This window comes from Pungitius pungitius, chromosome 11, assembly GCF_949316345.1.
Source record: "Pungitius pungitius chromosome 11, fPunPun2.1, whole genome shotgun sequence".
Classification (NCBI taxonomy): domain Eukaryota; kingdom Metazoa; phylum Chordata; class Actinopteri; order Perciformes; family Gasterosteidae; genus Pungitius; species Pungitius pungitius.
In genome coordinates, this window is record NC_084910.1 from 194,635 (window position 1) to 217,980 (window position 23,346).

Consider the following 23,346-nt stretch of genomic DNA (forward strand, 5'->3'; position numbering starts at 1 on the left):
ACGTGACAGCAGAGGGAGGGACGGGCCCACACACACACACACACACACACACACACATTGACCTTTGTCACTGTGTGAAAAATAGAAAGATTCACTCGCTGCTGATAACACTATGACACGTGATATTTCACAAACTTAAATAAGCAGTAGCAAATCAATTAAAAAAAATAAAAATCCAATGCATGTGCCTGTTCCATGCAGTCCGTGTGCAGGGCGGTGACGTCAGAGTTACGCACGGAGCAACGCGGCGCTGCCATTGGGACGTGCGTAGTCCCTCCCCCCCGCCTCACGCCATCCTTTCCGCCAGAGGTTACAAACCAGCCGGGATTACCCTCGCAAATATGGGCTTCTGTGCGCACTGCACCGGCCCGTTAGCAGAGTGAGGTTTTTATTACAGTTTATCAGCTGGAAAACGAAGAAGGTGTTCGAGGTGTTCTTGTCCTGGTTCTGGAGGTGGTCGGACGGGACAGCGGAGCATCGACCCAGGTGCGTCCGGATATTAACACTTTTCGGACAGCTGTCCCATCTTTTTCTACTTAGTTGTTTGTTTTCCCAAACGGCTCGTGAGATGCTGTTGGATTCATTCATTGAAATAACGATGTCGTAGTCCCTGTGCCCCCCCCCCCCCGTCCCCCCCGAGCCCGCAGACTGGCTCCCATCCGACGGAAGTGTCAAAGACAGGAGGCGAGCGGCTCCGTGGCGCTCCTCTTCCTCAGCGGTGACCAGGCCTGTCTACTCTCTTTCTCCACCAGGCTTCCCCCCCCCCCACCCCCACCATCCCGGCGATGCTGCCCTGCCTGCGGAGAGTCCTGCGGCCCGCCCTCTCTCTGAGAGCCGGGACCGGGTTGGCCGCAGCCGGACTCGGCGAGCCCCGCACGCCCGGCTCGGCGTCTCCTCCGCGGTTCATGCTGGAGCAGCAGCGGTGTGCGCTGGGCACGCATCCGCTGAACGAGACCGTGGAGCCCCTCAACTCGCCCCGGGGTGCCAAGGAGTTTATCTACGCCCTCCATCCGTCCGAGCGCACCTGTCTGCTGCGAGAACTGCACAAGTTCGAGTCCATTGCCATCGCTCAAGGTGAGTAACACACATGTGGATACAACTCCTCGAGATGTCTATAGTAGGCAATGGAATGCTAAGCAATGTTTGAAGGCAAATCATAGTAGCTCCATGCAGGAGAGACAGCTCATCACTGGGGGCTGTAATGAAACCGGCCTGGATTTCTAACCTCTGACCTCTGACCTCCCATCTATCGGCAGGGAGCAGTGTGTCTCTCTCTCGTTGCCATATGGAGTGAGTCAGTATGGTGCCAAAGCGTACGCCTGTGGCTTTCACATTCAGAGATGTGTTTAAAAACGGTATCAGATTGAATCCTTTTTATCTGACAACGGTCAAGCATTTGTTGGGTTTTATCGTAGCAATGAAATGATGAGACTAGTGAGGATCACAGCGCGTGTCCCACAGAGGAAAAGGAGAGAGAGGCAAGATCAATACGCCACAGAAGGGAACAGAGGGAGGAAAGGCATGAGTGATGATGAAGAGGCTCTGCATCACATGATGTTCTCAGCTCGTGTCGTCTCAGGTTCAAAATGCCTTTGGGCACATTTGTCTTGTGACTTTAAGCCACTTGTGTGCCAAATTGTTGGATATTGGATCTGAATGTGGAATATACAACTGTGCAGCTATTGTAGAAAGAAATACAACAACACCAAACAAAATATATCCTGCGCACGCAGTCAATGCCCTTTTGACTTTGTCAGGGGGGAAAAAATCAACGTTGATATCAGAGTTCTAGAAATGTAGATAAAACAAAAAGCACCGTTGGCTTTTTCCTGTGGATTTTTGGGGGCGTAAGTGGGATTTTCAATGTAGACTGGTTTGCTGTTGTGTCTCATGATGGAGAAAAGATTCCCATGTTGTGTGACACCCTGCAGCGTAACCCGGAGGTCCTTCTCCTACGAGTCCCCACAAGCTCCAACAGTCCGATGGTTTTATAAATACTCGTCTTCCTGTTCCACGACTCTCAGTGCACTGAACACCAGGTGCTTTGAACCACTAACAACGAGTTGCTATCAATGTCCTGCGTTCTTCCTGTTTCTTCTCCGTATACGAGAGTGAGGTTAAGGTTATTGTTTTGGCAGCGATCATAAAGTTAAAGAGCTGATTACAGAGAGGACAGTGATAGCGATGCTCCTTAAGCTGACGTGATGATCTGCTTTATTGACCCTCATTTCTCATGTAGCGTTCACATCTTTAGAGATAATGATTTAACTGCGTTCGGTTCCTACAAAATGATTCCTGCCATTGCACAGAGGGTTAGTTGCCAGTCCTCATTCTCACTGTTTATCAGGATTATCAACATTTCAAGCTTCCAGGAAATGAACCACAGGTCTATGCAATAGTTGTGTTTTTTGTGTCAACCAGTTAAATGGACGCACAACTTCATATTTTGCAAAACCACCCGAAATTGTCCACCACAAATGAGAGCGTAGTGTTTTCCGGTGGACTGAGGGGACGGCAGAGGACACCTCCCCTGTCCTCACCTGTGTGGCCTGCCTGGCCGGACTCTGCTGACATCATCACGTGGCGTTAAAAAACCCCCTCAGGGTTGTCTTACCTCCTGTATGCGCCCAGCTGAAGAGCAGCTGAGTCGACTTCACTCTCTCACCAAGCCCTTATTGTCCTGTTGTCTATATGCAGGTGTGTGTGTGCGTGTGTGTGTGTGTGCGTGTGTGTGTGTGCGTGTGCGTGTGTGTGTGTGTGTGTGTGTGTGTGTGTGTGTGTGTGTGTGTGTGTGTGTGTGTGTGTGTGTGTGTGTGTGTGTGTGTGTGTGTGTGTGTGTGTGTGTGTGTGTGTGTGAGTGAGTGCACCCCGTGGACACAGTGCAACACGCGGTTATTCACAGTTCTAATCCTGGTCTTCTGGGTTTATTTTCCAACATTCTGTCCCTTTTAGCTCGGTTTGGTTCAACATCCATCTGGCCCTCTAGCTGCTAGAATCCTGCACTGTGGTCATCACATCATCATCAGAGTGTCTGTCAGAGGCTACAGCTGAAAACAGCTGGCTGCTGCAGAGGGAAACAATGAAGCTGTAATCTGTGAACTCACAAGACTTGAAAGATGAGGAGTACAGAGCTGAGGCGAAGTGGGTGTCGGTTGTGTTTCATTACGCATCAATCACTGCTCAGAGCGTGATGTGGAAGTATATTAGGACCCGTGAATGAAACCGTGAAATGTCCATTTCCACATTTCTAAAATTGTTTTTACGCAGTTTACAGGAATAAAACTGAAAATCAATTTAACTTTGTGACGTACAGCAGAATCATGAATATGATCAGAGACTTTTCCACCGGCCATTAGATTGCACAGAAATATGAATATTTGAAATTACAATCCAACTAATCCTTGGACTGGGATATTTATATCAAATAAAAGGAAATATGAATTATTAAGTTAGATTATTAAATAAAAGATTAGATAATACTCTAGTGATTCTCATTGTGAATGTATAATATAAATAGAGAAGGAGAAAGGAAACAAAAGGACCCCACAGTAACTGATGATGAGGATTCAGTAAACCCTGAAATGTATTTATTTAACTACCATACCAAGCTATGCATATAAGACTGATTGAGTGAGATCCTTCTGTTGGCATCCATGACACTAACGTTCCTTCCTTCCTTCCTGCTGCTGGAAAAGACATTGTGGGAGGAAACAGAACGGAGTCAATTTCCCAGTTTACAGGACGTCCGGTTGTTCTTTGTGTCTTTCAACTCCGTGACCCCCTGATGCTGCAGTGCAAAATGTCAGTGGCAGGAACAAAGCTCTTGTAGTCTTTCTTCAGGTGTGTCTGTTTTCTTGAGAGGGCTCATATTTTTATGCCTAAAGCTTTGCTTTCGTTTATTATAAGCCAGTCTTTTAGATTATAGCTTTCTTGCATTAACTAAGGAACAAAAGAGCCCCTCCTCATGCCGTCTTATGTGAACTGTATGACTTATTAACATAGACTGCTGCATTATGGGAATGGCTGGTGACATTTGCACAAACAACACAGACTCGGTATGGTATCAAAAAATAGTGGAGGCATCTGCATTGATGAACATTTCCAGGCTGAGCTGAGTTAGCAACATGCCAGATAGTCAAAGAGGAGCGTTTTTTACTGTGAGAGAGGATCTGGATAAAAGCCTAATGACTTGGAGAGGAGTCTGGTTTCAGCAGGAAGGAATAGAGACGAGCGAGGAATGAGGGAGAAGGATGGCAAGCAGGAGCATCTCTGAAGTTCGTTAATAACAGGACGACAGAAACAGGAGGAACATGATGAAGCAGAAACATTGGAAATGTCAGAGATGGCCTTGATGGCCTTGAAGTTGAGCTTTTACTAAAGACATGACAACAGCTGGGTAAACATACTATAATCTGATGAGCAGATGACAGGCAGGTGAGCTGATTGTAGACAGGTGTGCATGATAAGCTCCACATGCAACACTAAACGCTAACGAGCGCCTGTAGCTAACCAAGCAGGATCACATCTAAGCCGGCCAAGGTGCTTCAATGCAAAGCCAAAGAGTGGTGCAGCTGAGATGCTCATCCAGTTGGCATTCTGGCACTAGTTAGATTTTCTTTATAGAATATATGAAAGAAATGGGGAAACAGCAGCATGTGGCTCTACTAGACGGATGGATCCAGACATGAATCCAATCAGACACCTCAGAGCCCACATTATCATCCACAGCAGGATGGGTTTGATATTCAAGGTGGAGTTTGTTTTCGTGATCCTTGCTGTTTATAACTGTTCAAATGATCCTCTCCTCATTGGCTGCTGTCTTTTCCCTCTCACACCGTCCTTCCTTCATCACTTAAATGAGATGCACCAAGCTTTCTCCTTGGTTTGTACCTGGGCGCCGCAGAGGCTTCTGGGACCGACCTTGCTACGCAGTCGCCAAGGCTGCTGATTTCACTGCAGTCACACACCACTAAAGTCAGCATTTTATAGTAGATTTTCCTTTTAAGGCTCGGCAACTCGGCAAGATAGTAAGTGACCTACTTTGCTTGTGAGTTTACTTCCCCAGCTGCTTCAACTGGTCGGCCCTGATGATGACATCACATCACATGTCATTCAGCTCAGCTTTTATCTCACAATAAGTGCATTTCAACCATAGAGATACAAACAAGAAAGTACAATTTTCATCAAATAAGCAGTTTCAAAACATGTTCTAGATAAGTGCCATTATAAGTACAGTTTAAGTGGTACAGTTTCTCAGTGCTTTAGTCAAGGTAGAGTCTAAAGAGTAGTAAGAACATCCACTATCATTATTCATTTCTTTGCAGGAAGGGGATTAGGAAAGTGGAAAGAGTTTTTTTCTTTTTTGCAGCACATTAGTGAAACCATTTCTTTATTCACACATTCAGCCATTACTTGGTCCAATATTAAATGAAATGAAAAGCTGCACTTTTTCTTCAAGCCACCTTGCACACTTGCAGTTTGTTTCTGCAGATGTAGTCTACAGTACTTTTTAAAAAATGCTGATCTGACCATTTTCAGCAGGTAGGAGAGTCCAGCTTAGAGTCAGCTCCATATAACAACAGGTTCCAATTTAACTAATCAATAGGGATTTATTACTGTGGGGGTTTTCTGCATTAATAGCATAGCAATAGCATTTTCAAATGTCACTGAGCAGCTTGTGATTCAATATAGTCTGTTTCCATGTCACACCCTTTACAAAATGTCCCCTACATATGAACCGTAACATGTAAAAGTGTCCCACAGTAAACGGAAGCAATAGAAGAGTCGGGCTCATGTCTGTACACAGCTCTGCAGCATTTGGCATTGGCAAGAATGAGTGAAAACACCTGTGCAGGTAGGGACACTAATTTAACGGTTGCTATGAGGCCAGCTGTATGCAATTAACTGCAATTAATTTGCCTGGAGGATTGAAAACCAGCTTGACTTTTGGCGCCATCATTGACAACCATTACTGTGAACCTCAGTGTGGTGATGTTATGCAGCCCATTGCGCAATTAGAGTTGTAGTTCATCTTTTTTCTCGTCTTTGCTTTGTCCTTTAACCGTACTGCTGGGTGTCTACTTTAGATGTGGAGGAAACTAGAAATTAGTTTTCTTTTACTCGACTTGTGGTTATTTTTAACGAATTGTGGTCTGTTTTATGTTTTGTTTCAGTTCTCTACAGCTGCCATAATTGGCAATGGAGGATATACACTCACCGGCCACTTTATTAGGTACCCCATGCTAGTAACGGGTTGGACCCCCTTTTGCCTTCAGAACTGCCTCAATTCTTCGTGGCATAGATTCAACAAGGTGCTGGAAGCATTCCTCAGGGAGTTTGGTCCATATTGACATGATGGCATCACACAGTTGCCGCAGATTTGTCGGCTGCACATCCATGATGCGAATCTCCCGTTCCACCACATCCCAAAGATGCTCTATTGGATTGAGATCTGGTGATTGTGGAGGCCATTTGAGTACAGCGAACTCATTGTCATGTTCAAGAAACCAGTCTGAGATGATTCCAGCTTTATGACATGGCGCATTATCCTGCTGAAAGTAGCCATCAGAAGTTGGGTACATTGTGGTCATAAAGGGATGGACATGGTCAGCAACAATACTCAGGTAGGCTGTGGCGTTGCAACGATGCTCAATTGGTACCAAGGGGCCCAAAGAGTGCCAAGAAAATATTCCCCACACCATGACACCACCACCACCAGCCTGAACCGTTGATACAAGGCAGGATGGATCCATGCTTTCATGTTGTAGACGCCAAATTCTGACCCTACCATCCGAATGTCGCAGCAGAAATCGAGACTCATCAGACCAGGCAACGTTTTTCCAATCTTCTATTGTCCAATTTCGATGAGCTTGTGCAAATTGTAGCCTCAGTTTCCTGTTCTTAGCTGAAAGGAGTGGCACCCGGTGTGGTCTTTTGCTGCTGTAGCCCATCTGCCTCAAAGTTGGACGTACTGTGCGTTCAGAGATGCTCTTATGCCCACCGTGGTTGTAACGGGTGGTTATTTGAGTCACTGTTGCCCTTCTATCAGCTCGAACCAGTCTGGCCATTCTCTTCTGACCTCTGGCATCAACAAGGCATTTCCGCCCACAGAACTGCCGCTCACTGGATGTTTTTTCTTTTTCGGACCATTCTCTGTAAACCCTAGAGATGGTTGTGCGTGAAAATCCCAGTAGATTAGCAGTTTCTGAAATACTCAGACCAGCCCTTCTGGCACCAACAATCATGCCACGTTCAAAGTCACTCAAATCACCTTTCTTCCCCATACTGATGCTCGGTTTGAACTGCAGGAGATTGTCTTGACAATGTCTACATGCCTAAATGCACTGAGTTGCCGCCATGTGATTGGCTGCTTAGAAATTAAGTGTTACAAGCAGTTGGACAGGTGTACCTAATAAAGTGGCCGGTGAGTGTATATATATATGTATATATATATATATATATATATATATATTACATATATATATATATATATATATATATATATATTACATATATTCACTGACCTCGCAGGGGAGAAGTACTTCTGTGTGATGTCATGCCCCAATGTTTGTATGTTCCTCTAAAGGTACAGTATGAAATGACGTGCTAATTTGTATTGAGCGTACTTATTATTTTTCCGTCAGCAGACCGATATTTCAAATTGTGACCCGTCCTCCACTATCAGTGTATAGTGTCAGTAGACAAAATGACAGTTTATATGCAAATGACAAGCTTGAAGGTGAATTAATTTTGTACATTACACTTTTTGCGCGATCAAAGACCAGTCGATACAGACACATTTCATCGGTTCCTTATTAAATTTCTTACAGATCCCAGTTTTCCCCTTTTAAATACGAACGTCTTTCCCTGACATGTCGACCCATGTCCTGTGCTTGGAAATGAGCTCCTTCCGCTCTCATAAATCAAAGATGGATAATAGTGCGTTTGATGAATAATAGCAACAGACTTCCATTGTTCCTGTTCTATACACACACACACACACACACACACACATGCCGCTTCACACAACAGTCGGTGTTGTATCAACACTGTGATTGTGGTTGTGAGAATCCCTCCTCTGTGTCTCTGAGGAGTGATGCTCAAAAATCTATAAAATCCTGAGGGCAGAACGATGATGTTTCTTAGTCTACATTTGCTCGACAAAAGGCCGAAGGGACACGCACACTAAGAGGCAATTACACACGCACACTGCGTTGTCCTCCTGCACAGTGATGAAAATGCCCCCTTTTAAATGTTCTTGTTCATATAAATGTAACACCTGCTTCTATAGATCACTGACTGAATGGACCAGGAGACGTTTATTCATCAGAACAGTTTTGCTGAGAGAAAACTCTTTTTGGTTTTACTACAAACTCGTCTCCAATGTCTCTTTGTCCTTCTTCCCACTTTCATCTCATGGTGCACCAAGAGACATCGTGTGGGACGACGCTTTTGTCCCTGCAAAACACAGACGCCGCATTAATCACATGATGTTTGCTGCTTCAAACAGACATTTATGAGCAGCACGCAGATGAGGAAGCAACTAAAAAACATTGATGTGAAAGAAAACATCTCCCAATAAAACTCAACCAACCACCAATCAAATATATATACATATATATATATATGTATATATATATATATATATTCATATGCATGTCCAACCCTTTAAAGGAACAGAAACAAAACCAAACACAGGTGATTATTCTGTAGTATTGGGTAGTATTCTGTAGTATTTGGCAGTATTGTGTAGTATTTGGCAGTATTTGGCAGTATTATGTAGTATTCTGTAGTATTCTGTGTAGTATTTGGTAGTATTGGGTAGTATTATGTAGTATTTGGCAGTATTGGGTAGTATTTGGTAGTATTGGGTAGTATTATGTAGTATTTGGCAGTATTGGGTAGTATTTGGTAGTATTGGGTAGTATTATGTAGTATTTGGCAGTATTATGTAGTATTTGGCAGTATTATGTAGTATTATGTAGTATTTGGTAGTATTCTGTAGTATTGGGTAGTATTGGGTAGTATTATGTAGTATTATGCAGTATTATGTAGTATTTGGCAGTATTATGTAGTATTATGTAGTATTTGGCAGTATTATGTAGTATTATGTAGTATTTGGTAGTATTATGTAGTATTTGGCATTATTATGTAGTATTATGTAGTATTGGGCAGTATTATGTAGTATTATGTAGTATTTGGCAGGGCGATGGAGGGTACGTGGAGGCTTGAGAATGGACCTTGGCTGCTTCGATGTTTAATCGTGCTCATGAGCTCATTCGATGTTCTCCCCACTCGAGTCGGCTGAATTCAGTTCCCTGGAGACGGCAGCTCTGAAGGATCCAGTCGGCCATGAAATCAATACTTTATACCAGGGGGGTCCTTTGGGGAATGAACAGGCATGTCAGCCTTAGCAGTTAGAACAAATAGCTGAAAAGAGCCCAGTGAACCACAGGAGAGAAAAAGTCTCAAAGGAATTCTGTATCTTGTTAACAGGAACTTCATGTAACTGGTGATGAGTCAGTGATTCAGTTGCATTTTTGTTTGCTCTCATTCTTTTGGGAATGTAGGAGGAACCGGCTTGTGATTTGAGGCACAATGATGTATTGCATTTCCACCGGGTGAAGAGGGGACAGAAGAGACGATCAATGGCCTGTTTTTTAGCATTGTTAATTTTTCCATTACACACCTTGACCATAATGTAAAAACTGACCCTCCGTTCTTGTGGTAAATATAAGGACATTTTAATATATGCGTCTGCTACAGTTATTTTAAGGGACACTTTTCTGTTTATGAAGCGTTGGATCATAAAACAGCAGAAAACAATCAGGTTTTAGTGAGGGAGGTTGAGTGGGTAAAGCAGCTGTAGACAGAAACTCAAGAGGATCATTGAAAGCCTTTAATTAAATCCTAGAACAACCCGCGGATGAATAATAAATGGAAATAAATGTGTTCTTGTAATGAACTGCCGAAGCCATTTATCTTAAAGCTTCCTGTAAAGTTTCTTTCTGTCTTGTAGTTTGAATGTTTACGCTTTAGTAGCTTTGGGAACTTTCTAAAACCTGTGAGATAAGATGCAGCAGACTGTGTGGAAGCATGTGTTTGTGTACATGTCAGCAGGGCGGAAGCTTGTAACGCCACACCGAGTCGTGAGTGTAGGAACCACACATTCAACATAAAGGTCCTTGTAGTGTCTTCAAGGTAGAGAAAAAACCCAAACATGGCATTATGAATAGTTCATTAATAGTGCATAATAGTTATTACCACTATGGGTTATTGTCATAGTTAAAGACTAACACAACCAACAACATCATCCCCACATACTTTAATCTGCTAAAGGCCCGAAGCTCTCCTTAAAACAAGCAGCAATGGAAAAGCAACAGGAGAAGACAGGAAGAAACACAATAATGGGATTAAAAATGGAATACATGTACTTATATAAAGAAAAGAATAACTGTAGGGTATAAGCTTTGTGTCAGAGAGTGGCAGCAGGATCTTTTACCCCCTCAGCGACCCGCATACAAAACAGGTCCCAAAGTTCTTTATAAAACACTTTTCCTTCTTCTCCTCTCCGTTTTTAGGGCAGGTGGAGGTGGCCCCACCTACTTCAGCAGAGTTAAAATATGGTAAGCGGTTGTTTTTTCTCATCTTGTGAATGTTTTTGAATGACTGTCATGTGTTTCTCTACATATTTTACCATTTGTGTCCATATGAATTAAAGCAGTACACTGATGTGAGGATTCATCTTCTAGCATTATCGCCTGGTTTGAACCCGCCAATCAACCGGGAACATTCACACGTCTAGTCTTATTGAGCAGCTTAAAATCATGAACTATATGCACCTGGCTAATAATGTATGTTGAACAGATATGACATTATATGTATATAGATATTTGACATTTTCTTTTGCCCCTAATGTCCCAAAGAAATTGGTATTTTACTGCAACTAAGCCTTAAACTAACACTTTTCTGCAGATCATTGACTTGAACTTCACTTGAACGAGTCAAACTAGATCCTCCATTAAAATAAACGCCTTCCTGTGACACTTAAATCTCATTTCAGTGTATTTTATTTCCAAGATGAAAGCCATTCCAGTTTAATAAAACACTTGTGTTGCTGTTCTGTGTGTTGGTGAATGCTACCAGTGACTTTACTGAAACAGTTATCATATATGAGCAATGTTTTCTGTCAAATGTATATCGAATATGGATTAAACTTAATCTCCACACTACAGCCGAGGTTTGTTTAGAGATCTCTCTACTCAGCACAGAAGTATTTTGTGTTTTACATCTTTTTTCTCTTAATTATGTACAGTTCTGATCTGCATGGCTGAATTAGGTTTTGTGGTTAATATGGAAATGAACCCAATCTGCTTACTTTGTCTGGTTTGTTGTTACAGTTCTGCTGCACAATGCCATCCCATTCGTGGGGTTTGGATTCCTGGACAACTGCATCATGATTGTTGCTGTAAGTAAGTCGGCATCATGCGGCTCCGTAGCTCCATGGGGCACAAAGGTTTACGTCATGTTTCATGTCCACAGAGGGAACCTGTGCACAAAGAATGCATTCCTGTAGAAAGCTTACCAGGGGAGAGGAGACAAAGAAACAGGGTTTTATGCTGGTGTATTTATTTCTGTGTGTAACTTCTCTCAGTCAGATTCCTTCATTTATTGGTTTCTTTTAACATCCAAAAGCTATGCCCTAGGTATAGGTATAGCATAAAGCTATGCTACAAAGTATATTGCATTGCATTGCTTACATTCATAGTTTATATTGTTGAACGCTGTCACGATTACAAATGAGCCATAAAGTGTGTTTTGTATGTGTGTCCCTCCCAGGGAACACACATCGAGTTATCCATCGGCGTAGTCCTCGGCATATCGACCATGGCCGGTAAGACCATCTTGATCTTTTTTATGCGTGTGTTTGGAGTGAGAAGCTTTCATTTGGTGATACAAACATCACTTGGTGATTAAATTCTCTTCAAGACCTACATTTTCAAAAAAGCATGGTGAAAAAACGATATGTCAGCCATTTTCCAAGGTGGCCGCCAGAAAAGTAATTCAGTAGTAATTCAGAAGTAATTCAGTATTATCCGTCTTGATCAATACAAATTGGATCTTTTGCTCGACTGCATTCAGGGCCTTTTCTTTTGGCCTTTTCTTTTGGCCTTTTCGTGGTTGCGAGGACTTAAGCCTTCCAGGCTCTCTGGTTTATTGCAAAAAATATATTACAGGTCATATTTTTGACCCACAATGTTAGACTTGTGTACTTTAGTTCAGTCACTCTGCATCTACGTCCTCTGTTCTTTGGAACAACATATTGCTCAAATGTTTTTGATATCTCGGGACAATGAATAAACAAGACCTATCAATTATGATGGCTTTACCTTTTAATTTGTTTTTTTAGGAGAATTGATAACACAGGAATATTTAACGTATTTGTAATGGCATAAAAGGTGAATTTAAGAACTTATTGCCATTTTTCTCAACGGACATCTTGGATTTCTGGTGGATTCTTGGCTTTTCTGAGAGAGCATTTAAAGTCATGGATGGTTTTAATTGTACAGGTTTGGTTTGAAATGACACATTACACACAAATCAACAATGACCTTAAACCTGGTTACGGTTCTCATGAACATTTAGCCGGCCCACAGTGCAGATCACTGTTCTAGTTCTAGTGATGGTGTTCCAGATCTTAGTGGACTCTTTACCACAAAGATAGAAATAGAAAGAAAGACATTTTCGATTTCAGTGTTGCCAGAATAGCCATTCTTATAATGAAGCCTTAATGATAAAGTCAATTTCAACACTGTCGTGACACTAATGCAAAAAAAAAGAAAGTGAGACAACATTAGATAAAGGAAACAGAAGGAGAAAGACTACAAAACATGATAATAGCTTCCAGCAGCCGATGAAATGAGGGTAATATCCACTTAGCTAAAAGAGCCCCATTTTAATATCATCTCTTGGTTCTATTCAGCGCATTGGAGAGAGACTTTAGGTCACTTTACACTGCAACTGTCTCAATTTACAAATTGAATGATGATGAAAAAAACAACTGGAACAAATGCTAGTAAATCATAACCATCGCCTTCACTCAGTCTGCACTAGTTATGCTAATGAAGCTACTCAAATCCCAATGTCATTCTTCCCATTACTGAGACTAAAGCCAGAGGTGTTGGAAGCTTCATTTGAAGGTGCTTATTGCATCAAACAAGCGTTACACCTTGACACTGCTGGAAATTCTGAAATTCAAACCAGTTTCCCCCATAAAAATGTGTATTTTCTCTATAGATAAGATCATTTCTACAATCAATGATTGGGATTGATTGGGAAGAGCAATTCCAGGCCGATAGCGGGATTTATCTGTAAAATTTGACCGTTCATTAGGTTGTAAATCCAGCCGGAAAATACAGATTTCCTTTTCAGATAGTTTGACAGATAGAGCCTGTTATCTCGGGTGCTATAAAGAGATCTGACACTGCGCTGTAGCTGCTGTAAAGGAAGTAAATAACCAATTTGGGGAAAAAACTGCAGGAAAATACTCCCCTGCAGTATAAAGACTAGAAACAGAAAGAGCTTCTTTTCTCTCCTGAAACACTGCCTCAACCTAGTTTCTATCACTCAGACTCCTTCAGCACAGCAGTCATAGTGTTTCTCATTCTGGCTACACACATGTAGTTATCAGTTATCAAGATGGTTCCAGAGATGTCAAGTCCACCAATCACACTTTTTCTATTAGAGGAACATGTGGCTTGTGCAGATGGACATGGCACCCATCCAAAGTGGTTCACTGCTGGGTTATAGTAATATACCTGGAACCAAGGTGATCAGATAATAAGAGGAAATGACAACTATTTGGAACTTTGGATTTTTATGTTATCATATTTGTGCTGCATCAATACAATTGTAATCCAGCTTGTAAAAACCTGCTGCATTCACATAACAGGTTTTGGTTTTCAGTCACCTCTGTCTAATCTCTGGTTTACTGGTTTGTCCCAAGACCAGCACACAAATACAAGATTTGCCTACATTTGTAGGCACCCACATCAAATACACAGCCGCCTCTATTAATGGGTGTTCTATAGGTGTTGCGCATATACAGATATCATCGGGACCAACAGCTGGTAAGTGAGCCTTGCTGGTAAAAACAAGAGACCACAACAAGACATCAACACAGCCAATCTATCCTGAGATAGATGTCAGTGGACACTACTTAAGCAGACCCCGTCTCTGGTTTGGCTGCAGGTCCTGAAAGTTTTAGAAAGCGTCTGTGAAACAAAAGGAGTTTCTTGTATTCTCTCACTTTCCCCAAAGCTCTCTAGTACAAGGCTTTTATTACTCAACCAATGTTCTAACAGGGTCTGTAACATAGTTACATCTTTCAAATTGCTTCACAGTCTCTTTTTTTGTGCTAGAGTGTGATTGCACCTCTCAGCACCCTGTGGAGACGGACTTCAATGCACACAGTGACAAGGAGAAACAACTAGAGGCATAAAGGCCAGACCGCTACTTGTAAATAATTTTGGGTAACTTGACCACATAATCAAGCCAGATCTACAAGGTATGATCTATAATGAAATCATTTGCCTGCTTCACGGTAATCGCATCACTGCCTGCAGGCCGTGACGTGATCACATTCAGAGACCATACGCAGTGAGTGCTGCAGACACACTGTATGTTACATCGTTTGGAGCGTGGCAGTGATGCAGCATTTGTCCACTCAACACACACAATCTGGCACAAAAGAAACACTTTCTGAAACACACCTCAGTTTTTTAATCTTCTAACTTTTCCCCCCGTCTTGCTTTGCCCTTTAGCTCTGAAGTAGTGATAAAGTCCTGCGAAGAGTCTCTCAAAGAGCAAAAAGAGACCACGCCTGCAGCTTATTAACAGCTAGTGCTCACTCCTCAACCGGCTGAGACACACTAATTGGACTGTGGACTGTAATGCTCGCTCCAGAATTTCTCTGACTATTGATGTCGATGCAGGACCTTTGGGTTCTTTGTTCAGATGTACCATCTATCAATTTTCAGGAGGAATAGAGCCAGTGTTGGATTGAAGCCCTTAAACCCGTGTGCCAGAAAATTCCTCAGCGGAAAGGACAATGCTGCTTTGTTTCGATTCCCCTGCAGAGTCACAGACAACACTGTAGACAACCCTCTATACTCTGAATTTACTGCTAGCAGCCACTACAACAGTAACGTATGAGCAACAGAACAAGCTGATTATTTCTCCCCACTCTTGGATAATCACACACACTTGCTCATTAGTCATGTCTCCAGGCCCCGTCCTCCTCTGTCTCTGCTCTGATTATTCATGGGAAGTTGTTGCATCTGCCTCCTTAATGACTTCAGCCTTCACTGTGTTGTCCATCATATCCTGTGCAAAAACCCAACGTGCTAAAACGTGCAGAAAATTATACAGAGCAGTATTTTCTCAGTGTTGTTATATTTAGAAAATGTTATGGGGCTTTGTGGGTAATATTATGCCTACTCTTATTTTTTATGCATATGTAAAGTTACTAGAATATTTATAATTAGTTAATATTTTGTGCCAACGTAACCCTTTATTTTCTATTGAAAATGAGGGGAATTCACTTACCAGATCATTCTGGGTTCATGCCTTAGTGTAAAAGGGGCGTAGATACAAACATTAATGTCCTCACTCGTTGTGCAAATGTGTTTGTGCTTTTTTTAGCTGCTGCCCTCGGAAACCTGGTGTCGGATCTGGCTGGACTTGGGTAAGACTTGCACACACACACACACACACACACACACACACACACACAAACAGGCAATTTCCACCATTACGGTGTCTGCTAATCACACAAAGTTGTTAGTGTTAGTATGAGAGTATTTAGAATTACTCTCATCCAATCAAAATGATGAAAAATTAAGAGCAGCTATGCAGCTATCGTAGTGTAAACCTCATTATACTGATTTTTTTCAAAAATTGTCCGTCATCCAGTTGAAACATTTTGATGGACAGACAGAATGAGAGTAAAGGTTTACAATCTTATTCCACTCATAACTTTGAGGGCAGTCATTTAATTGCTCAACATTAAACGGCAATTAGTGAATAAGCCCAAAGGAAGCTAAGCATGAGCAGCAAGGGAGAAAAAGAATCCCGATCCACCAAAGTCCCTCTGAGCACTCTGTGAGGAAAGGAGACCAAAGCAAAACTTACTATGAATCAGAAAAGCAATAATGTCACTCAGACCTTCAGACATGAGGAGAAGAGACACCTTAAATACAAAATCCCCTTTGTTTAACAAAGTCATTGGTATTTATAAATGTGCACTATGTTCCTCATTTACTTAATCATAGTGGGATTGGATGTTCATAGTAATGTGGAGGATTTATTGCATTCTTTATTTGAGTTGATGAGGCACATTCTGTCAGGCTGTAATTTATTGACATAAATTCACGGTGTCACTCCATCAAACTGAGGAAGTTGGGCCGCCGCGTCCAGTCTGTCAAGGTGAGACTCGATTAAACCAGACAAGAGAGGCTTTTTCCTATTGTGATGGATATAAACCATTAAAGGTGAAGGCTGTTTTTTTAGTGAGCCCAAAACCCAAAGATAATCAATAGAAAGACCGGCTAATTTAACATTTAGACATGGGTAAACATGTTCATTATCACTCTAAAATAGTTTTTCAGTTGTTGGTGGGTGTTTCCTGTTGTCCAACATTATTTGTTCTTTGTTGTTCTCTACCTGTTCTTCAACCACTGTTCTTTTAGGTGTTGTACCCATAAATTAGCATTAATTGTTTCCTGTGGCTGTCCTGGTCTACACTCTCACTAAAATATACATCAATTCACTTGGAAGAGGATCAACATCCCTCTTTTCAGGCAGTCACTTGAAATAGTTCTAAACAAGCCGAATTAAAAACCCTAGAGATTAATTAAAATTCTGCTAACATGCTTGGCGTGAGCCTCGGCTTCCTTTAGTCCATATTTTCTCCAAAGTATCAAAGAAATTCTTTAGGGGCTAGAAACGGTGAGGACAAGGTGTGTGTGTGTGTGTGTGTGTGTGTGTGTGTGTGTGTGTGTGTGTGTGTGTGTGTGTGTGTGTGTGTGTGTGTGTGTGTGTGTGTGTGTGTGTGTGTGTGTGTGTGTGTGTGTGTGTGTGTGTGTGTGTGTGTGTGTGTGTGTGTGTGTGTGTGTGTGCGTGTGTGTACTTGGACAGATGTACCATCATTTAGCTCATGAGTCATTCTGCACCTCGGGCTCACAGGCTGTTTGTTTTTCTTATGGACATAATGCATTGCTGTAAATATAGGGCAGACGAGGCAGCTAATAAAGCATTAAGAAAGTCGCCAAGTGGGGAAAACAGGACAAAAAACTTTGAGGAACGGAAATGAATGAAATGAAAAATGTACCTTTTTTCTCCTCTAAGGAGGATCTGCTGTTACAGACAAGAAGGGACTCAGAAACTGAAGGACACCTCAGATGCTTATGTAAATCATGGCGTGATCATTTATCCTGACAAAGGATGATTCCTGTAATCACACTCCAGTCACTCTAACCACCAATTTGGAAACGTCAGTTTTGGCCCATTTGTTATTGCACCGTTTGTGTCCCTGATAGCTCTTTGTTACCCATTTGGAGTCACATGCCCACCAATGGCCCCACTGCTGCTCCTCCACCAAGCTGCATCCTAGATATCTCCAACAGTAACAGAGCAGCAGCTATTTCCACCCAACATAGTTAGCTATTGCCCTCTGAGATGTAAATAGGTCATCTGCTTGCTTCATGAATATGTTTTATTGCTTCTGGTGTCTGAGATTCTGTCTGATTCTTCTCGAGCTCCGTATCTCTCGCTCTCTCTAACCTTTTCTCTCTCTCTCTTTATCGCTCTTCCTCCAAATATGCTATTTTCTACGCATCACTCCCCAGCTGCAGCCTATTTGAGTGTGCAGTGAAGGATCCATTAGTGCCGGTGACTACATGAGACCTGGGTCAAAATATTCTCTTGAATTTCTGTTCTCACCCTGGAGCTGCGTGACTCTCTGATTATTGGTTCCTGCTCACACTGCACACTTTATAGTGGCTACAGCAGCTCGCCACACGCGTTCAATCCCAGTTATTCTTACATTACACTGTTGTTGTTGTCGGTGGGCAGGTGAACGGAGCCCTAGAACCTCGGAGGCCCTACAGACCCGAGTGTGAGAAAACTGTACAAGGGAGCTACACTATATACATTTATATATACATTTGTCTCTCACACTGAAGTGCGTTCATATCTCGGTCGCCTGGTGAACACTAAAAATTACTTCTTCACCATTTTTGATTGCAGGTGGCACCTTTATTTTTCTGTGTGCACTGCAGTCTCTCTCTCTCTCTCTCTCTCTCTCTCTGTTATTATAAATTACATATGTTTTTTATAAAGGATGGCATCCACAAGGTGAAGATTGCAGCACTCTTCTGCTGATTCACTATCACTCATCTCTCTGCACTGCTGGACCAGCCTTTCAATCTGGTCAAGTGTCTGAATAGTTTCCTCATCAGAGCTCCTGTAAGTCCTCTCTTTGTGTCCCCCCCCCTCTCCTCAGGCTGGCCGGTTATGTGGAAGCTTTAGCGTATCGGCTGGGAATGCAGATCCCCGACTTAAGCCCCAAGCAGGCTGACATGTGGCAGACCAGAGTCAGCGCTCACGCAGTCAGTATCATCACATTTCTGTGTCTGAGAGAGAGAAATGAACACTTAACGTAAACAGTCTTCATTTGGAGTGAAGATTAATGAAACCGTCCTAATTTAGAATTTCTGGGATTCAATTATTAGTGTAATGTATGGTAACATCAAACCAGATCAAGGGCTTTGCTGAATGACACCAGGGATACGATTGCTTCCTTTTTGCAGTCCTGCATGAATAAAATGTGCAATAATATGATAAATCTTTGTTTATAACTCAACTTTTTTAAATATTTAATGCAAAACAACCCAAGATATAATAAATAAATTCAAAAGGACAGTTTGATTAAAAAGTAAAATATAAGAGCTTTCTTAGTGTGTTGATTATTTAAGATGTATCTTATCATACTTTCTGTTTCCTCTGTGCAGGGCAAAGCCATCGGCGTCGCCATCGGCTGTATCCTCGGAATGTTTCCTCTTTTCTTCTTAAACGATGATGATGAGAAGAAAAAAGCCCAGAAAGAGGCAAAGGAGAAAGCACAAGCAACACTTGATCCAACGGAAAGCGGCAAAAACTGAACTCTATTTGAAGTCCATCAGAATACTTTGAACTGGGGCTGATTGTGCTTGTCTGGACTGGAGAGTCTGGGAATGTAATTGAACCCGTTACAGTCTAATCATCGTCGGATGGCCCAGTCGAACTTTAAAGGTATTCGGAGGAAGGTTTTAGATATTATTTGACTTAAGCACAGACACCTGAACATCTCTGGAAGAGACAGTAAATGAATGCTGCCACTCCAGCTCTTTCACATTGTGATACAAGCATCCAATTTGGTAGAAAATCTCAAGACCTATATTTTTTTAAATGTCCGGTATCCGCAATGGATGAACAATATGGCTGCCATTTTCCCAGATGGCCACCAGCAAAGGCTGTTGCATACCTGAACTGTGATTGGCTTATCCAGTTTGATTATCTCTGTATCAAAATATGGTTTTCTCAGTAGGAGAAATCCAATTTTGCACTTAGAAAGTCCAAATTGTCCAACAAAATTGAGATATAATGCAATTAATTACAAAAATAGTGATAATGAGTCAATCATCATCATTGCAGGCACTTGAGGCCAAAGCGATTTGCATCTTTCACGGCCTTCAGTCTCAGTCCACATTTTGCCAGTTGAGGACGTGTCTTCCACACCACATGCCCAATTTCACCTTCTTGGCCTCCCCAGTTGGCAGGGCTCTCTCTATGCATTTCACACACAGTTGCTTGGCCCCAGACAGCTTGGTAAGTGGCACGCTTCACGTGTTGCACAAGGCATGACCTTATGTGTGGAATGGCTTCATAGGACTCCTGCTTCTGAGAAAATAGGTGGTTTTGCCTCATCAGCCCCATTAGCAATGCTGGTCTTGTTCTTCAGCGTTATCTGTAACTGGTGGGAATCGGCTGAGCTTCTGGAAGACACGAGACACTCCAGGCAACACTTCCCAGGTTTGCTATGCAGTCTTTTTGCCTTTAATACAATATTTAATACAACATCACAGCAACAACGTGAGGGCCAATATGCACCATGTCATGAACTGGTAACCACCTTATGGACTTGACCAAATTCAATCCACAGATCATCTTGCAGAGTCTCAAAATCACTGACTGCAAGAACAAGTAAGTCGGCATCACCCTCCTTGATCACTACAGGAAGGTTCTGCTGACAGCCTCTTCGTGGTTGCAAGGTCCTAAGCCTTCCAGACCGGTTTGTTCCAAAGCGTGTTCCCATTTGGTCACAATTGCAACACTTTCCAGACAGAAACTTAAAAAGCTCAGTCTTGTTGTCATTATCTCACAGAAACGTCTGCTGTTAGGTGGTACTTTAGTTCCGTCCGTCACTCTACGTCTGCCTCGTTTTGATCTTGTTTTTCCAGTAGACGTCAAACACAATTTCTCTCCTGCTGTTCATATCCGAATAAGCTTGTATCTCTGGAACAACATTGTGGACAGCATATTCTTCAAATGTTTTTGATATCTCAGGGGACAACCAGCGTTTGCTTGGTAGGACACTAGATGTGCCATGATATGGAGGGCTGATATTGTTCTGCAAATTCGGACAAAATTGCGTCAAAATACTTTGATACTAAACGTTTCCCAGATCAGGACCTGGTTACCGGGGGTTTCTGAATGAGTCGTCTTTAGGCATTATTCATGCCAATGTGGTGCTTGTATCACCAAGTGAACGGTTCTCATGGAATATTGACTTCTGCTGGATTATGTCTGATCAACACGAGCCAAAACTTATCCTTAATTTATCCGTAACACAGGGGCCTCTTTCTCCCCTCTGCACCGAGTTTGTTGAATATATATAATTGTCTTGAGTCCAGATGGTTAAACAGCAGCAGATGAGGGTAATAAACAACAATCTGTGGTAGCAAAGCAAGAGGAAAAAAACCCCTTCAGAAATCATTCATAACAACATATTGAACGTGGCATTTGGACGTTGAAGGTTTTCTCATTGATCTCAGAAATCCTGGTAATTAATGGAAGACTACTGAAGGGGAAATCCAATAACTCGATTCAGCAATCTAACACAAATTCCTAGTCCGTTTCTGGGTGTGTTGAGGCGGGAAAGGGATGGTTCCTTTTGCAAACTAAGACGCAGTCGACAACAAGCACATTTTCCTTCAGCACAAAGCATGTCCGCCTTTCAATGATTTCAAAGTCCCCACATGCCATTCTCATTCACACTCCATGACAACCATTCAGCCACTGAGAATGCAGATAAATAACATGGCTAGTGGCTTATTTACATTACTTTGAACTGATGCTGAATGTGACAGTCGAAGAGCGCGTTACCGAGTAGTTTGTTACTTTCATTTCTGGAGAGTTGAGCGGCAAGGAGAGACTTCCAAAGAGAGGAAGCAACAGGAAGTACCTGCGGCACAAAGATGAGCAATAGGAACCACCGGAGACCTCTGCCCCAGTGGCACTGATGCTCTGGTACCATGGTACTATTTATCTTCTCGCCAAGCTGCAGGTGAACGACAACCCAAGCAGGCCTCAAGTCCAGTTTCTGTTCTGCAGCCCAATGGGTAGTTTTAATTTGACTTGACAGTTGATTAGATGATGCATTTTATTACATAATGCTTGCTTTCAAAAACAAATACTATATTGCATATATATTGTCTCTGCTCTGCTGCCCTCTGCTGGTTGAAATTCAGTGGAAGTGTTCATCAGTCTTTTGCTTTTCCTCTTTGGTATTCAAGCCCCTTGTTATTGCTCTACGATAAGTGTTCTTAATCATTGTTTGTGAGCTTCTTTTTTTGGCAAACAAATAATCTGCAATCACCCAAGTCGATCCATTCTTTCCATCGAAGTAGTATTTAATTAATTGAGGGTGGTTGTTTATAGCGTTGATTCTGATTTGAAGTTGAAATGAAAGGAAGCAGCCACGTGTTTCTGAATGAAATTTTCTTGCAGAAAAAGTATTTATTTTTGTTATTATATACAGACTTGTCTTCACTGTATATTCTCTTGATCCCAAAGAAGAATGAAGAATAGAAAATATTTGGGAAAACTTGGAAAACGACTTTGACTGAACCTGTGCTAGAAATGCTCTTACCCCTATAAGATCGAACAATTGAACCGCTTCAACATGTTAATGTAGTTAGGATTTTTGATCGGATTGCGTGATTTCCACCTTGCATGCAATGCTAATGAAATAAACCTTATTGTACATGTTTACTGTTTAGGAATCATGAAAAAAACAATGATTGGATGCAAAGCACTACAAATGGTAACAAAACGGGTAACTTGATTAACTTTCATTTAAAAATGTATTTACCCCTGTGATAAAAAAGGAAAGTATTTTATGGTTATATAAATAGTTACAAAGCCATTGTTGAAAAGAGGGCAATTAAAACATTTTGTTTTTGTGTATTTGTGCAGACCGTGTGTGTAGCTAAATATTATGGAGGGATTCTACTTGATGGGCAACATGTGACGACAGTGATAGATTACGTAGTAGTTTGTAGTTAATTATAAATTGCCTCTCTCAGTGCTTTGAATCTGTCTTTTGTGCATAATTAGTCATGGTAAGAAAATACACTGCAATTTGGGAGCTTCTATCTTGTCTTTCACTTCATCGCTGAAGTTATTAGCAAAACAACTTTATGAGTAGAAAATATTTGAATAATTTTTCTTTGTGACATCACAAATGACTAAAAAAGTATATTAAATTATTTTTCGTGACCAAGGTGTGAAACACATGAGCTAATGGCATATATGCAGACACAAATGCAAGAGATACATTTTTGCTTAAAGCTTAGATTTCAGAAGAATCTGAAGCTTTAGTTGGAGATTTGGTCTTTAGAGGCATTTTATTGTTATTTGTAGTTGTCGCAGTGTGTTGTGCATTCATGACTACTATATATGCTTGTTATATTGACCAGTCTATCACTTTGATCCAGACTTAAATATCTTGATAACCATTGTATACTTTATTATTGTGACTTCGATTAGGATTATCCAATAGGATTATTCTGGCCAGGAATTAAATCTCTTTTACAAGGGGGTCCAGTCCAGTTAAAGACGACTTGCGCTGCAATTCTGCACAGTAATTTATGGTCTCCAGATTAAAATGAATCCCACCAAATTGTTTAATCTCCCATGGCATCTTGTCTAGTGTGGAATGAGCTGATATAGAGGCTCCACTGACCA

At 41.8% G+C, this 23,346-nt stretch overlaps 1 protein-coding gene across 1 annotated transcript; it reads left to right on the forward strand.

Moving 5' to 3' along the window:
* Positions 1-273: 273 nt before the first annotated feature.
* Positions 274-22,566, forward strand: LOC119197132 (transmembrane protein 65-like). Its single transcript, XM_037453169.2, has 8 exons — positions 274-486; positions 753-1,074; positions 10,581-10,625; positions 11,400-11,467; positions 11,839-11,893; positions 15,703-15,745; positions 18,563-18,668; positions 19,071-22,566. The coding sequence occupies exons 2-8, from the start codon at positions 786-788 to the stop codon at positions 19,218-19,220; spliced, it is 756 nt and encodes a 251-aa protein (XP_037309066.2). The 5' UTR covers positions 274-486; positions 753-785; the 3' UTR covers positions 19,221-22,566.
* Positions 22,567-23,346: the final 780 nt, after the last annotated feature.